The 16941-nt window shown below is 40.0% G+C and overlaps 1 protein-coding gene across 2 annotated transcripts in view; it reads left to right on the top strand.

The window, feature by feature from the left end:
• Positions 1 to 16941, top strand: part of VPS41 (VPS41 subunit of HOPS complex) — a 188550-nt gene that overhangs the window by 64150 nt on the left and 107459 nt on the right. Inside the window, exons 1-2 of one of the 2 annotated variants that reach the window (XM_040473003.1) lie at positions 3935 to 3940; positions 15532 to 15606. In XM_040473003.1, the coding sequence (XP_040328937.1) occupies positions 15580 to 15606 (27 nt within the window). In that variant the 5' untranslated portion in view covers positions 3935 to 3940; positions 15532 to 15579. Of the gene's footprint in view, positions 1 to 3934; positions 3941 to 15531; positions 15607 to 16941 lie in introns of those variants that run through there. The other variant, XM_040473002.1, reaches the window with a different exon arrangement.

Raw genomic sequence — 16941 nt, 5'->3', positions numbered from 1 at the left:
TTGCCTGTGGAAGTACCCAGGATCTCACCGACTTCATGACCGCTTTCTCGATGGCCCACACGGAAGAGTGCCCTTTTCGTATTCATTCACTGATTGCTTCTTCCTCCTTCAGTAAACCTTTTGTAAGGATGTAGAAGGGATCTAGAGAATGATACAACACAGCTCCTGTTCTTGGGTCTGGTCATTATGGAGCTGGTTATATAAATAATCTGTAACATAAGGTACTAAATGCTAAAATAGAAGTGTTACAAAGTGCTGGAATCACAGCCTCTGTACGGAAACCCCTTGAAGGCAGGCAACGTTGCTACGTTTTTTGTTTAATCCTCCTTGTATCATGTAGGCTTTTTGGTAATATTAGTTGCTCTTTTGCTAAATGCATTTATTCTTATTTTTCTTCTGCATTATTCCCTTGTAGTGCCCAAACGACTTCGCGTTTCTGTGGTGACCCCGCTTTCCTTTTTCTGTCACTCCTTCCTTTGTATCTTTGTTGGATACGTGTATACGTAAGGAAAATATTAACTTGGTTAAGAACAGATAGGTTTTTTTTTCATCTTACTTCACACATTGTATTTCACCATTTTGAAAACTGTCCGTTGTGTTTCTTTCCAGGTCATTTATATACGTAAGAAATGTTTATTCTTCTAACTGTGGTTTTCCGGCCACACAAATTGTTTTATGGTGGCATCACAAACGCCACACAGTGTCTGGTAGGCGGCAGGTGCTCAGCAGTTCTTCTGGTACGGGTACTGGGAAGAGAAACTTTGCTGGCTCCTTACGCTCTTGCCTGGACTGCTTTCCTATTCAAGTTTTCCTCCCTCAGCTGCCAAATTTAGCATTGTAGACAACTACCCAAGGCATCACAGGGAGACTTCTCCACAGTGCCTACTCTGAATTGCTCAGCAAATGGCCATTGCAAACTCTAGGGAAAATGCGTTCGGACTCCAAGGACAGAGGACAGCAGCACATTTGTAGCAGCCCCGGGAGGTCACGGTCTTAAACGTGAACAGCGCGTCAGTGGTTTGCAAGCCTCAAAAGGGCAAGCACCGCATTTACTGTCTTCTCTGGGCATCTGGCAACGGCCGCTGGCAGGTGAATGAAAGACGATTGAATAAATACATAGGAGAAGTTGACCAAAAGCCTGATTCTTGCCTTTTTACTGAAGCGGTGTTGTGATCGGTGCCCAGCTGTGAAGGACTGTGTCGAGGACCTGTCGTGTGCAAGCCTGCCTCCCACCGTTGTGTGTGGGGATGTGGCACGCACCGGCAGACGAGGACGTTTAACAAAAGGAAAACGGCTCTAGGAATCAGCAGTGTGCCGGCTTCTTAGGTGGCAATCCCTTCCAAATCCTCCCCGTGCTTTGAAAGGTTGTTAGGATTTAGAAGGCGAACGTCTGTGTAATAAATTTTCTGCCGTTCTGTGCTCCTGCCTCTGGGAGGTTGTACCATCCCGGCGGGGTGCCTTTCACCGGCGAGCCGTGCCTGGGAGCTGTGGGTGCTGGGCCCCAGGCGCGGGCAGCCGCCTGGGCTTTGAGGGGTCAGAGGAGGTTGCAAATGCCGCTCTCAGTTTACAGCATTGAAGTCATAACCCCGCGTGCTCTTCTGGGGGAGGTGGTTAAACCTCCTGATTAGAGGATACTCTTGAAAGGTTAAAGTATTTAGTGGCTCAGTAAAGCATCCGACTCTTGATTTTGGCTCAGGTCATGGTCTCGCAGCTGGTGGGTCTGAGCCCCGCATCGGGCTCTGCGCTCACATTGCGGAGCCTGCTTGGGATTCTCTCTCTCACTCCCTCTGTCTCTGTCTCTGTCTCTCTCTCAAATAAATTAAAAAAAAAAAAGAGGTTAAAGTATTTGGGAATGTGTCAGCGGCTCTCAAAGACTGATTTGTAAGTATTGTTCCAAATGCAGAAAATTTGAGCTCGAGTGTTAAAACAGTCATGACACCATTGAACGGACAAAATCCTTTTCTTTTCCAACAAGGTGACACTTCCTGAGAACGTCTTTCCACTCTTCTCATTCCCACATGACTTTTTACTTCTTGTAGATTATTTCCAAGGTATCAGAGTTTAGATCACTTTCTAGGGATGTCATTTTTCTAATAGGGAATTTCAGCTTTTGATCGTCAAAATGCAAGTTAAATCTAAGTGACAGATTAGAGATAATTAATTTCTGTTTTCCTAGCGAACTGCGTTCTTGTGGAAATTGTGGAATATTTATTAAGGCTGTTGGGAAATGTAGACAGTGTACTGTGTGTTTTAGGTTGATCATTTCATATACACTCAGTTTTGCAGCATCAGAGGAAAGCTGTGTTGAACCAGAAAGCTACTCCAAGCACTGTGGCCAGATTGGAGTCACTGAGGAGTGCCTTTAATAGATGATGATATTGGGGGAGTAATTCAGAGTCCCTGCATTAGGAATACAGTGGACATTACCTCAAATAGCAGACCAGTCATTGTGTCACATTAAAATAGCTGTCAGTATGCCCAGCATTTTAACCAACATGTCATTTAAACTACTTTTCACTTAGAGATCAGCTTTGCTTATGTAATAGGTTAGTACTTTATTTTGAGTACATGCGACTTCTTTTCTTCGAGCTTTATTGCAGTGTAATTGAAGTATGGTGTTACATTAAGTTTACGGTGTGGGGTCTTATGATCTGATACACATATATATTTCAAACTATTTACCACAGTAAGGTTAACCTTGGCCTCACAGAATTGTCGTTTGATGGTGATGTTATGGTGAGGGCGTTAAGTCTCATAGCAACTCTCAAGTATATGATACAGTATTGTTAATTATACCTCAGATGGTACCTCAGATCTCCTGAACTTTTTCATCTTATAACTTCGTACCTTTGACCAGCATCTCCCTATTTCCTCACCTCCTAACTTCTGCAGCCACCATTTTACTCAGTTTCCATGAATTGGATGTTATTAGATTCCACGTATAAGTGAGATCAGAAAGTATTTGTCTTTTTCACTTAGCGTTATACCCTCAAGGTCCATCTGTGCCATTGTAAACAGCAGGATTTTTTTTTTTTTAATGTGTGTTTATTTTCAGAGAGAGAAAGCACGAGCAAGGGAAGGGCAGAGAGAAAGAGGGAGAGAGAATCCCAAGCAGGCTCCATGCTGTCAGCACAGAGCCCAATGTGAGGCTCAATCCCATGAACCAGGAGATCGTGACCTGAACTGAAATCAACAGTTGGACGCTTAACCAATTGAGCCACCCAAGTGCCCCAGCAGGATTTTTTTTTTTTTAATGGATGCATAATGATCTATATATATATACACACCACATTTTCCTTATCCATTCATGTATGTGTCAGTGAACACTAAGGTTGTTCCCGTATCCTGGCTGTTATGAATAATACTGCAGTGAACGTGGGGGTATAGATCCCTTGGAGGTCCTGATTCATTTCCTTTGGATATATACCCAGAAGTGAGATTGCTGGACCATGTGGCAGTTCTGGTGTTAAGTTTTGTGGAATTCCCACACTGTTTTCCGTAGAAACTGTACCAGTTTACATTCCCACCAACAGTGCCCTAAGGTTCCCTTTTCTCCGTATGCTTGCTGGGCATTTGGCATCTCTTATGATATAATATAATATAATATAATATAATATAATATAATATAATATAATATAATATAATAGCTGTCCTGACTCACTGTGGTTTTGAGTTGCATTTCTGTGGTGATTAGCGATGGTGAGCACCCTTCACGTACCTGATGGCCCTTTGTAGGTCTTTGGAGAAATGTCAGTTCAAGTCCTCTGCCCATTTTAAAGTCAGATTATTTTCTTGCTGTTGAGTTGTATGAATTCCTTATATATTTTGAGTATCAACCCCCTTATCAGGTATGTGGTTTGTAAATATTGCCTTCCATTCTTCAGGCTGATCATTTTGGTGATCATTGCTTTGCTGTACAGAAGCTTTTTAATCTGATGTAGTTCCGCTTATTGATTTGTGGTTCTGTTACTTGTACTTTTGTCGTCCTATATAAAAAAAATCATTGCTAAGACTGTCAGGGATCTATGTTTTCCCCCTATGTTTTCTTCTAGGGGTTTTAGGGTTTCCTAGCTTACCTTTAAGTTCTTAATTCATTTCGAGTTAATTGTTGTGAGTGATGTGAGATAGGGGTCCGATTTCATTATTTACATATGAATATGAATTTCCCTACCATTTGTTAAGGAGACTATCCTTTCCTCTTTGAGTATTCTTGAAATACGCAATACTAGGTGACCATATACGCATGGGTTTATTTCTGGCCTCTTGATTCTGTCGCATTGCATTGTGTGTCTGTTTATGTCAGTACCGTAATCCTGTTTTGACCATTATAGCTTTGTAAATATAGTTTGAAATCAGGAAGTATGATGCCTCCAGCTTTTTCTTACTCAAGATTGCATTGGTTATTTAGAGGCTTTTGTGGTTCCATATAAAGTTTAGGAATGTTTTTTTCTATTCACATGAAAAAGAATGTATTTTTGAAAGTATATAAATTTTTAACTGATGATCAGTTGTCTTGTCCTTTGTAGAATAAGGAATATTTCAGCCACATCATCATAACAAAATTTGAAACGTCACTTTTATGCAGCTGTGCCTCCTTTCACCACTTACCCCTGCCCCCCCATTTATTCAGAGTGGAGAATAATGACTTTGTAGGTTTTTACAAGTTGGAATGAATTGTTGTGATGGAGCTTTTTCCATCTGCAGAAACAGCAGCTTCTGTTAAAAGCTGGATTATCACATCAAGAGCCTCAAATTAATGTAGTTATTAAATCTTAGAGAGGTAGGATCATCTTTAAAACCTCACAAGAGGGGCGCCTGGGTGGCTCAGTCGGTTAAATGTCTGACTTCGGCTCAGGTCATGATCTCACGGTTCGTGGGTTCGAGCCCCGTGTTGGGCTCTGTGCTGACAGCTCAGAGCCTGGAGCCTGCTTCGGATTCTGTGTCTCCCTCTCTCTCTCTGCCCCTCCCCTGCTCATGCTCTGTCTCTCTCTCTGTCTCCCTCTCTCTCTCTCTCTGTCAAAAATAAATAAAAATTTAAAAAAAATTAATAAAAATAAAAACCTCACAAGAATACAGTTTTCTTGCATACTCATTTGAACAGTAAAATGTAGTCAGTATCACAGGGAAATGACTGCCAGATGTAGACCGTCAGCTCTTTAGCCTTTCAAGCCCGATACTGAGTACTGAAAACCCGAGATGAAATCTTAGAGCCACGGAGAAAATTTGAGGGTTTATAGTTAAAGGTTAGGTTGTTCTGGCCATAGAATAAGTCAGTGAGAAAATAAATGTTTGTTTTGCAGATTTGTAGAAAACCCACAAGGAGGTGTATTTTTCAGAGACTTCTTAAATCCAGCTGGAGGTCTTGCTCACCTCAGGGTGTATCATCGGGGGAGAGTAAAATAAGCAGTAAAAAGAGCTTTTCCCGAGTATGAAAGAACAGGCGTCTGCTTTTCACACATGTAATGTAAGGGCAGCTTGCTTGCTAACTGTGACTAAAGAGCATGAACCTGCATGGGCAACCATGTGGATGTTGGGATTGCTAACTAGCGGATCTCAGAGAACGAAAATGAAATCCATCTTCTGGTTCTTATTCATTCCACTCCGTGTCCATGGGGACGCAGCATTTGTGAAGGAATCAATTATCCATTTGTTAGTCAGAGGAGCCTTACAAATTATACATTAGCAGATTGATTTCTTAGGTTCACTGTTGGGGGACCGATAGCTTCAGGTGGGGTGATGAGGAGTGTCGGGGGAAAAGAAGTTGCCACAAAGAACACCATTAAAGGCAGCTTTCGAAATGACCGTGAATTTATTCCTAATTGAAGAGCTGACATAATCCATACTAAGTGTATTTATTTCCAGCATTTTACATTAGGTGATTGATTATCACATGAGGTGTATGTGTTGGTGATTTTGCCTTTTCTTTAAATTTAAGAACTTGAGGCCACCTGTAGTGGACTTGGGCTTAGAAGGGGTATGCTGGTCCTTGCCCCCTCCTGCTTACTCAGGCTTCTTTTTTTTTTTTTTTTTTTTTGTTCCATTAAGGAAACATTTTTGTATGTTCTATAGTGTCAGCTTGACATTATTGATTTTTGAACAAACTCACTTATATTGTCCAGAATTCCAAACATGTCTCCATTAGGAATAAAATTGTAGCTAATGGAAAATACAGCTGAGGCCATTCTTCTCTGGTCTTCCCCACACTCCCCCTCCCTCCTCGGTCCCTTTTTCTTGTCTACATCTACTCCAGTATCCCATCTTGGCAGATACCCCCCTCATCTGCCCACCCCCAAAATCTGTGTGTAAAACAGGCAATTAGAAAATTCCATATTGAAAAAGAATCTTGTACTCTGTTTCCCCCTCCTGTACCCTTTCCGTTTTTCCCTTTATTTCAAGTATACAGAAATGGTACATATGTGTGAGGCATTTGTCCCTGTTTCTGTGAGACATGTTCATAGATGCCAGATCCGTTACTTGTACTAATTGGTTGACAGCTGTAATGTTGAAATCCTGCTATTCTTTATCAAATATTATGGAACTATGAATAGAAACCGACGGGCACAGTGATGATAGTTGTCTCTTTAGATAAAAATAGATGCTGCAGGTGTGATGGCTTTACCATTTGGCATCTTTTTGGTTTTAAGTGAATGAACTGATTACATGATCATTTAAAAATATTTATCTTTGAATTACAAACAAAATAAATATATGTTTGTAGAAAACTAGCAAAACATAGGAAAGGACAATCTAAACAATAATAAGATCTCAGCACCCAGATATGACAAGTGCTAATATTTTGGAGTATCTACTTCCAGTCACATATATTATGTACAAATACTTGTCGGTATAGTCATATTTATAAACATTGGCTCGTGTCTCATCAGAGCTAGCCAAATTGTTTGAGTTGAGGGCATAGTCTTCCAGATGAGTGAATCTGCTGCAGACTTCCAACACCAGGTACAAGATCTGGGAGGTTCTCCATTCCATTCTCCTGATTGATGATTAGTTAGAGGCCTCACAGAACTCACTGAAAGTTATTATACTCACACTTTATTACAAGGAAAGGATACAGTCAAAGAAAAAATCAGCTCAGGTAAGAGACACTTAGGGCAGAACCTGGGATACAAGATCCCATTGTCCTCAGGACATGTTACCGTCCTCAGGACAAATACAGCATAGGTATTTGACAACCAGGGAAGCTCACACTGGTGTTCAGGGTTTTTACTGGGAATCTGCTATGTAGGCATGATTGGTTACTGGGTTGTCCACATGCTTGAATTCAGCTTCCGGGTTGGTTGATACCCTGTGACCCAAAGCCCCCACCCGAAATCACAGGGTTAGTCTTTTCTGGCATGGTCCACTGAAAGACTGTCGGGTTTTTAGCCTTTAACAAAGGCATCCCTATCAGGTGTGCAGGTGTGACAGATTATCTCCCAGAAGCCAAGGGCAAAGGACTGACTTCTCTTTGGAGAAAGTCAAATTCTTTACTACATAATACGTTTTTTAAGTTTCATTGTTTTTTGTTGTTGTTCTTTTAATTTTCATCATTTACATTCCTTGCTTTTAGAAGTTTGGATCATTTCTATTTCTTAGTGCCTTAAGAAAGAAACCTGCTGTAGAAAACATCTTTGCAAAATAACCTTGCTACTTCTTGTGTAAAACAGGCAATACACATATTAAAGAATTTTGACACACAATGCCAAATGATCCTTAGGAAAGTTTCTCCAGATTTGGCTCTACACCGATAGGGTATGAAGAGTGTCTGTTTTGGGGTTGCTTTGCCAAAACTGGATAAACAATCTTTGCTGGTTCCATAGACAAAATATCTCATATTCTTATGTATTTGTTATTACTGAGGTTGACTCTTGTTGTCTACCTATAATTTGTACGATTTTTTTTTTGGTGAGTTGACTTTACTTGATTTACATGAGTAAAAAAATCCAAATATTTTCAAAACCTAAAGAAAATATTTAAGTGTACACAAGAGGTAAATATTCCTAATCCTTACCTGACGTCTCTTGAATCAGTTTTAAAATTATGGCCATCCCACTAGCTCAACAGTTTCTTCCTCTAGATTCAGACTTAGAACTTACAGTTTAAGATTATAAATTTTACCAATGTATTAACTAGACTTTGTCTCCAATTCTGTTTGAAGTGACTTAGGAAATAGAAAATATTTCTACTTTCACTTTGAAATAGGGAAAGGAAGGAGGTAGGAAATAAACATGTGGTAAATACCTCATCTTCTAAATGAGCCAGTGTATACAGTTGCATTGATTTGAAGTGAGAGGTAAAGTATAATTTCTAAAAATTTAAAGATAATCACTAACAGGATACAGACAGAATGAACAGCATTTAAGTTCATCCTAGACAGGCAAGAGAAAAGAATTTGAGGAGTGTAACAAGAGTAACAATGGAATGGGGAAACACACTTCTAAAAAGTACAAAATACTTCACTGTTAACTTAAAAATAGCCTCAGCTTTGATGTTTGAAATAAATATTAAGCATGCTGACAATAAAAATGTGAGGGAAAAGAGTTGAAGGCAAAAGAGCATATTCGCTTGGAGACCCTATATCCTATTGATTACATGTAAAGGTAAAAGGAAACTCTAACAATCATACCTTTGTGCCAAATTACAGGGCATCTAATATCTAGAGCAAACTTTACTTGAAATGCAGAGAGAAATGGACAGAACTGCAGTCGTCGTGGGACGTTGTTTAAACTTTTTTCTGTCAGTCTTTGATCAAGAAGAAAAAAGTAAATAAGAGTATATAGAAAATAATATGATTTAAAAATATGTGTATTTTGAACCACAAATAGGAGTTACTTTGAAATACCACTTTTTAATGTTTATTTATTTTGAGAGAGAAAAAAAATGCATGTGTGTGAACTGGGGAGGCACAGAGAGAGAGAGAGAGAGAGAGAGAGAGAGAGTCTCAAGTAGGCTCTGCACTGACAGCAGACCTCACGAACTATAATATCATGACCTGAGCCAAAACCAATAGTCAGACCCTTAACTGACTGAGCTATACCCAGGCACCCCTGATACAATATCTTAAGTTTCAAAGAGTAATCAACTAAAAAAAAGTTACATAAACCGTATTTCTGACCACAATTGTAGTTATACTAGAGCTTTATTAATAACTAGACAAATAAGCAGATAATACTGTCACCATCCTTAGAAACGAAATAAAACAAAATAAAGTGTTACTTTTCCCAAAGAGGAAATAATTACTGCAATTCTTGTATTATTTTCTGGGCTCTGGCCAGTTGGTATACTCAAAGGCAAATGCCGAATGTGTGGTTATTTTATGATTAACAGACAAGCAGTAACAACTAATGCACTATTTACTAATGTCAGGGAATTAGAATAAGGTCAAGACAATTGTTCTAAGACCAAAAGGGAAAGTAAATATAGAATACATAGAAATTAATAAAGTAGGAAACATTAAAATTATTTTTTCATATTTGCAAATAGGAAAAATAGTAGCTACCTCTTCGTATTGCGTGAGGACTAAGTGGTATATGTATAAAACTCTTAGAGCCTGATGCATGATAAGCATATAGTAAATGTTAGCACTAGTGGTCATAGTAATGTCACTAGTGTTATTGCAATATGAAAAGAAGAAAAGGTAAAAATAAAAAAAATTTCATCACTAGCAATATGAAATGCAGTATTTTCTGGGAAAAATCTAGATGACCGGAATAGAAGAACTTTTGAGTTGCTTGACAGTCACGGGGAGCAGAACATAATCTAAGAAATAAATCTTTGATGGTATTGACCCCAGACGTTTTCATGGGCAAGTTCTTTGTAATTTTATTTTAAATTTTGTAACGGTTATTTTTATTGTGAAGTACAGCTTTACAAAGCACATAAAATGTGCAGTGAAACAAATAGTTATAAAGCAAACAATCACGTAACTAACATTCTGGAGAATAGACCATATGACCTACCTCCTCTCCACGGCTCCCCTTTCAGTTCCCTTAGAGGGACCCCACTGCACTGACCTTTATAGTTAAAAATGCTTTGCTTTACTTTGCCATTTTCTGTCCTCTGTGTGTACTACCTGTGCGCTACCTTGGAATTTTGTTGGTTTATTTATTTTTTTGAGAGAGTATGAGCTGGGGAGAGACAGGGAGACAGAGAATCCCAAGTGGGCTCCAAGAGTTGGACACTTAACTGACTGAGCCACCCAGGTGCCCCTTGCCTATTTTTGTATGTTGTGTAAATGGAGTCCTATTATACATATCAGGAATGAGAAAAGGGCGCTCACTGACGTTGCTACTCTCAGAATACAACAAAAGTATCAGAATTTACTTAGAGATGTTAAAGAAGGTCTAATAAATGGAGAAATGCTCCGGGTTTATGGATTAGAAGGGTCAATACTGTAAAGATATCAAAGGGAAAGCTTTCAATATTTCACCATTAAATAACAATGAGGAATTTTTCTTTTATTATGCCAAGAGTTTTTACCATGAACGAGTGTTGAATTTGATCACTTTTGCATCTATTGAGGTGATCTTTTGACCATTTCCTCATTTCCCTGCTGTTTTTTAAAAAAAATTTAATGTTTATTTTTAGAGCTAAAGAGCGTGAGTGGGGGAGAGGCAGAGAGAGAGGGAGACACAGAATCTGAAGCAGGCTCCAGGCTCTGAGCTGTCAGCACAGAGCCCATCGCGGGGCTCAAACTCCCAAACCGCGAGACCATGACCTGAGTTAAAGTTGGACGCCCAACTGACTGAGCCACCCAGGCACCCCCTCATTTACTTTATTAATGCAGAAAATTGTAACATTAATTTCCCTATGTTATACCAGCCTTAGTATTTCTGGAATAAACATGCTTTTTCTATATATGCTGATCTTACTAATATTTTCTTTAGGTTGTTTCATTCATGCTCATGACTGAGATTCCCTTGTACTTTTCCTTTCTCTTAATATCCTTGTTGAGCTTTGTTATTATAAGGTTATGCCGGCTTGGTGAAATGATTTGGGAAACATACATTCTGTTCTCTGGAAGAATTTGTGATTGGAGTTTTTTATTCTTCAAACTGTCCCTCATGTATTTAATATTGTAGTGAGTGAGTAAAACTACATAGTAAGGTAGATAGTGGTGAGAGCTACAGGGGGCACCAAGCAGTGAAGCAGTTGCAATGTTCAGGTGAACATTGGAATTTTATATCACTGGCCAGGTGTCCCTGAGGAGGTGACTACGAGTGAAGATTTGGCGGAAACACATTCTGGAAGTGGTCAAACAAGCACAAAGGCTCGAAATCTAGAAAACAGCAAGAAGGTCATCGTGGCTAGAGGAGAGAGAACAAGGCAGAGAGTAGATGGGGGGGTGGGAAGTTGGAGGCAGGGCTGGGCCAGACTGTTTAGGACTCTCGGGTCATAGTAAAAACTTCAGGTTTCATCCTGAGATGGGAGGCCATGGGGGTAGTTTAAACAAAGGAATGACATTATCTGATCACCCGTGAACAATAGCTCTCTGCTGACTGAGAACAGACTTCTGGGAGAGTTAGGGCAGAAGCATGTCGACCAGTTAGGAGACTGTTAGGATAATCCAGACAAGAATGATGGTGGCTTGGACCAGGATGGCAGCTGTAGGGCTGGTGAGTGTGGTCAAAGTCTGGGTAAATTTGGTATAAGAGATGGTAAGAATTGTGCCGACAGATACACAGTAGTGTGTGAAAGGAAGACAGAAGTCAAGAATGGCTCCAAGGTTTTTTGTCCTGACAGCCAGAAGAATGTAGTAGTCCTTGACTGAGGTGAGAAAAGCATTAAGAAGGGCCCTTTTCTAAGAGAGTATCAGGATCTTGGGTTTGGATACACTTTAGTTGACATGCCTGTTAGGCATCCAAGTCCATCTATAAAATAGGCAATTGTATATATTGGTCTGAGGTAAGGAGAGGCCCAGTCTAGAGATAAAATTCAGGAGTCAGTTCATGGCTGGGAAGGAAATAACCAAAGGAACAAAGATATGTCAGAGAGAAGAGCTGCACAGACTGAACCGTGAAATACAGAAATCAGGAGATTGGGAGACAAAGAGGGGAGCAAAAAAAAAAATTTTTTTTAACGTTTGTTAATTTTTGAGAGACAGCGAGCGAACCAGTGTGGGGAGGGTCTGATTGGGGGCAGGGGGGACAGGATTTGAAGTGATCTCTGTGCTGAGAGCCTCAGAGCTAGAAATTTAGAAGGAAAACCAGACAAGTATGGTTTCCTGGAAGTAAAGAGAGTTATCAGCAGTGTCACATTGCTCTCATGAGGTAAAGTAAGCTAGGCACGAACAGTGACCACTCTGTTTAGTAACATGAGGGTCATTTCATCTTAAACTTCACATGGAAGTTGGGAAAAGCCAAGGAAAGTGTGAAGAATTGTGACTAGGTCTTGCCTCTTACCAGATAGGAGAACATGCTAGGTATGCTATGTATATTATAAATAGGTCAGTGATGGATTGATCTTGCAATGGACAAAAGAGACCACAATTGAAAACCCACAAGGTCATCTCAGTGTTTGTAAATATTTATTGTATGGAAGACATAGTTCTCTTCAGATGAAGGGTGGATTATTTAATGGGGCCAGCCCAACTGGATATCCTTTTGGAAGAAAATGAGTCCTGAAAGGATTAAACACTTGGACTTTAAAATAAGGGATAAAACAATTGCCATCTTGCAAGAAAAGGAAAAAAAAAAAAAGAGAGACCACATACACTGTCTGGGTGAGGTATTGTACCCAGACCTCATGCCCTAAAAATAAAAAGGAAATTAGCCAGAAAACAACAAACATATTCATAGAACAATGAGTAAGAGCTGTGAACAAACTAAGCTGCTTGAGCACATTTAATTGGCCAACAGACTTAAGAAAAATGCTTAAGTTTATTAGCAGTCGGGGAAACAAATCAATGAATATTGATCATTGGCAGAAAAGTAAAAGAACAAATATCTGTTGCTAATGGTGATGTGAGGGAAAGAGGATCCTTATACCTTGTAGATCTGATTCCTCTGTAATATTGCTACTGTGGATTCTACTCAGGAAGAAACAGGTTGTAATGAAAAGTTTGGCTTGTTTCTGCCCAGCCACTGAGAACTACTGTTTTGGACAGGACAGGAAACCTTGGCGTCGATAAGGCTTCATGCACCTATTAAATTATAATTTGAGATAGATTACAACCAATTGCCAATTAAATTACAGTCAGAGGAACGTGGGGTTTATATTTGCCAAGAGCAAAATGGGTATTAAAATGTTTGTGGGGCGCCTGGGTGGTTCAGTTGGTTAAGCGTCTGACTCGATTCTGGCTCAGGTCATGATCTGACGGTATGTGAGTTTGAGCACAGAGCCTACTTGGGATCCTCTGTCTCCCTCTCACTGCCTCTGTCTCTCTCTCTCTAAGATAAATTCAAAAATATATAAAATGTTGTTTGGTGAGGGGCACCTACCTGGTGGCTCAATCGATAAAGCATCCAACTCTTGATTTCGGCTCAGGTCATGATCTCACAGTTCGTTAGATTGAGCCTCGCGTTGGACTCCATGCTGAGCACAGAGCCTGCTTGGGACTCTCTCCCTCTTTCTCTCTGCCTGTTCCCCAAAATAAACAAGCTTTGGAAAATAAAATAAAATAAAATGTTGTTTGATGATCAAAAGATGAGAATTAGGGAACTGGTAACAGAAGATACTCTAGAAGGAAAGCATTTATCTGAAGAAGATTGGTTTTCTATATTCCATGCTGCCCATGATAGCATTCCCTTTACAGGACGCCGGTCCACTGCTCTCAGGGTCGGATCCCTGGCTCGTTCTCTGTTGTGATTCTCATCCGTGGGCTTCGGTCTATGTTCCTGTCAGAGGGATCAAATCTGTCTTCAAGGTCTTTTCCTCTTTAACACTCTAGGAACTTTTAAGGAGATAGGTTGTTTTTCAAAGATTACATTTTACAGGGGTGTTGCTTGTGTGGTGATCGAGATGGGGAAAGATTGTGGAGTCTGCCGTCTCCACCTGGGATGGGGGGAGTTTCTCTCACCGTCACCAGTCAGTGAGTGGGTGGCCTTCCGAAGTCTGGGAGTGTTGGTCTGCCCTGACCTTTGCTTACTAGCTCCAAGATGCGTTCCGCTGAGAAAAGAACATCCCATTTTGTATATTTCCATTTACTCCTATCCAAAAGCCAACTTATCTTAAGGTTAGAGACTTGAAAAAACTAATCTGCAGATTTCTGTCATAACTGATAAAGGCCAACTTTTCTTTCCTTGGTTAGTTTGTTCTATCATGTTTTGGGTAAAGTAGCTGGAAACTGCAGTTATTTAAGAAGGAAGACAAAAGCTGGCCATTGTTTAGTGTTGTCAACATTTACCAATTTTTTAAATAAATGTTTAATGTTTATTTTTGAGAGAGAAAGAGAAACAGAGCATGAGCCGGGGAGGGGCAGAGAGAGAGAGGGAGACACAGAATCTGAAGGAGGCTTCAGGCTCTGAGCTGTCAGCACAGAGCCCGATGTGGGGCTCGAACTCACGAACCGCGAGATCATGACCTGAGCCGAAGTCGAATGCTTAACCGACTGAGCCACCCAGGCATCCCCAACATTTTGACTTCTATTAGAAAATCCACCTATCTGAATATTTTACTAAGTAAACAGCTGTCTACATAGAAAACCAGAAAGCTGTGAAAAATAAAAGTTCAGTTGGGTATTTACGCTTGGGAAAATATATCCAAAATAGAATGCCTGCGTTCGGTCTTCACAGAATTTTTAAATTTGAGATTACTGGAAAGAATAAGGAGAACAAATTAGGGAATATCAACTAGACCCTGTGGATTTCCCTCCAGAAAGTACTAAGCATGAAGTATGAATACCAAGTTGATTCAGTGATTTGTGAGAGAAGGACAAATAGAGTGACTGATGAACTGAACTAAAACGGTGAACATTTTTCTTTACATCTTGATTTTTTTTTTAATTTTTTTTTTTAACGTTTATTTATTTTTGAGACAGAGAGAGACAGAGCATGAACAGGGGAGGGGCAGAGAGAGAGGGAGACACAGAATCGGAAGCAGGCTCCAGGCTCTGAGCCATCAGCCCAGAGCCCGACGCGGGGCTCGAACTCACGGACCGTGAGATCGTGACCTGAGCCGAAGTCGGACGCCCAACCGACTGAGCCACCCAGGCGCCCCAAACATCTTGATTTTTTTATTTTGGCTTTTGTTGTGTTCTTTTAATGGATCTGGTTGGGAAGGAATTTTAGGAGTATGGAATAAATAGAACAGAACAAATAAAAAGGCATGTAACCTGTAACAAAAATAACATTTTAGCTGGGACTTCAAGCACACGAAATAAAAAATTTTGAGGTGATCTTTTTCCATGTGTGAGAACAAAGCTATATGTCACCATTTTCACCTGCAAAAACAAAATATGTGTTGCACTCCTGCATCTAAGCTAAGAGATGATTTGTATCACTTCAGTGTTTACAAGGAGCCAAGGTATTTGGTTGTTGACGGATTATTTTCCTGAAGTTTTACATGTTTGTTTGTTTGCTTGTTTGTTTTTAATAGAGTCCTGTGAAGATAAATCAGATTAGCCTGGATGAAAGTGGAGAGCACATGGGTGTGTGTTCCGAGGACGGCAAGGTATGGCCATGACCTGGTGTCAGAAGCCATCTGAGGGCTGGGATGTCCCCCAACTGCAGGCGCTTGGAAAAGCCTTCTGCTCACTGTACCCCTGCCTTAGGAGAGCCTTGACTCCTCTTTTTGGGTATTGGACCTGCTTTGGATTGCTCGTAATTAAAGTAAAATATATTTTGCACAAATGTGCCTGAGGAAAAGTAATTACAAGAATGTCAATAATGTAACTAGTATTAAGCTGATTAACAGCTGTGGCAGGGCAACGTGTCACCTTAATCATTATCCCTGTGCCACTTATACTTCAGTGACTAGTCTGCAGTTCCTGCAAGACAGTAGTTTAATGCCTTTCTGCCATAAATCCACAAAATTGGATTTTGTGGGTATGATTTCTGTGGGCCGGTGGTTTTCATTTCCACACAAGTTATGAATGTTTCTCTTGAATTATAGAATCTTTTGATAAGCAATCATAGTTTATCAGAAGAATAAAGTGTCTTACAATGGCCACATTAAATAAATGTAAAATCAATATATGTACAGTTTTCTAAAAACCTGGCACCCACTTCCTCAACCGAGGACATACATCATTTGTGTGGTGTGTAACTAACAATTATCAGTGCCTCTTGCTGGTGTTGAGCTGTGACATTTAGTGGCTGTGGTGATTGATTTTCCACTTATAAGAATGTCTTTTTTGTTTTTCAGTCGATGGAAGTCTTTTCTAATGTTGGTCTGCAATGATAAAATTCTAATGCATGGTGTATTTAAGCTACTTCTCTAAAATAACAGTTTCAGGAGAAAGTACATGAAGAGTCCTTCCAGAATCTCACATGATCCTGACCGAGTAGAACGCATTTCCTAACCTAATTTTGTATTTTTACATGACCTAAATTCAGTGGGTCATTAATATGAGTGGATGAAAGATCGTGTACTCCATCTAAAAAATGTATACCCGTTTAATCTGTTAACAAGAGAAAAATGAAGTCCTCCCACAAGAATGCATTTTATTTTTATTTATTTATTTAAAATTTTTTTTAATGTTTGTTTATTTTTGAGACAGAGGGAGACAGATCATGAGTGGGGGAGGGGCAGAGAGAGAGGGAGACACAGAATCCAAAGCAGGTTCCAGGCTCTGAGCTGTCAGCACAGAGCCCGATGTGGGGTAGAGCCTACGAACCCTGAGATAATGACCTGAGCCAAAATCGGTAGCTTAACCAACTGAGCCGCCCAGGAGCCCCAAGAATGCATTTTACATGTCTAAGTTGAATGTTGCCCAAAGAGTCTTTTGAAATGGTAATCAGTAACCTCTTTGCTTTCCAAAGAGGACTGTCAGATTTTGCAGTACTT

The sequence above is a fragment of the Herpailurus yagouaroundi genome, unplaced genomic scaffold (genome assembly GCF_014898765.1).
Source record: "Herpailurus yagouaroundi ecotype Mexico unplaced genomic scaffold, PumYag 100, whole genome shotgun sequence".
In the NCBI taxonomy this organism is placed as follows: Eukaryota; Metazoa; Chordata; class Mammalia; order Carnivora; family Felidae; genus Herpailurus; species Herpailurus yagouaroundi.
This window is presented reverse-complemented; position numbering and strand designations above follow the sequence as displayed.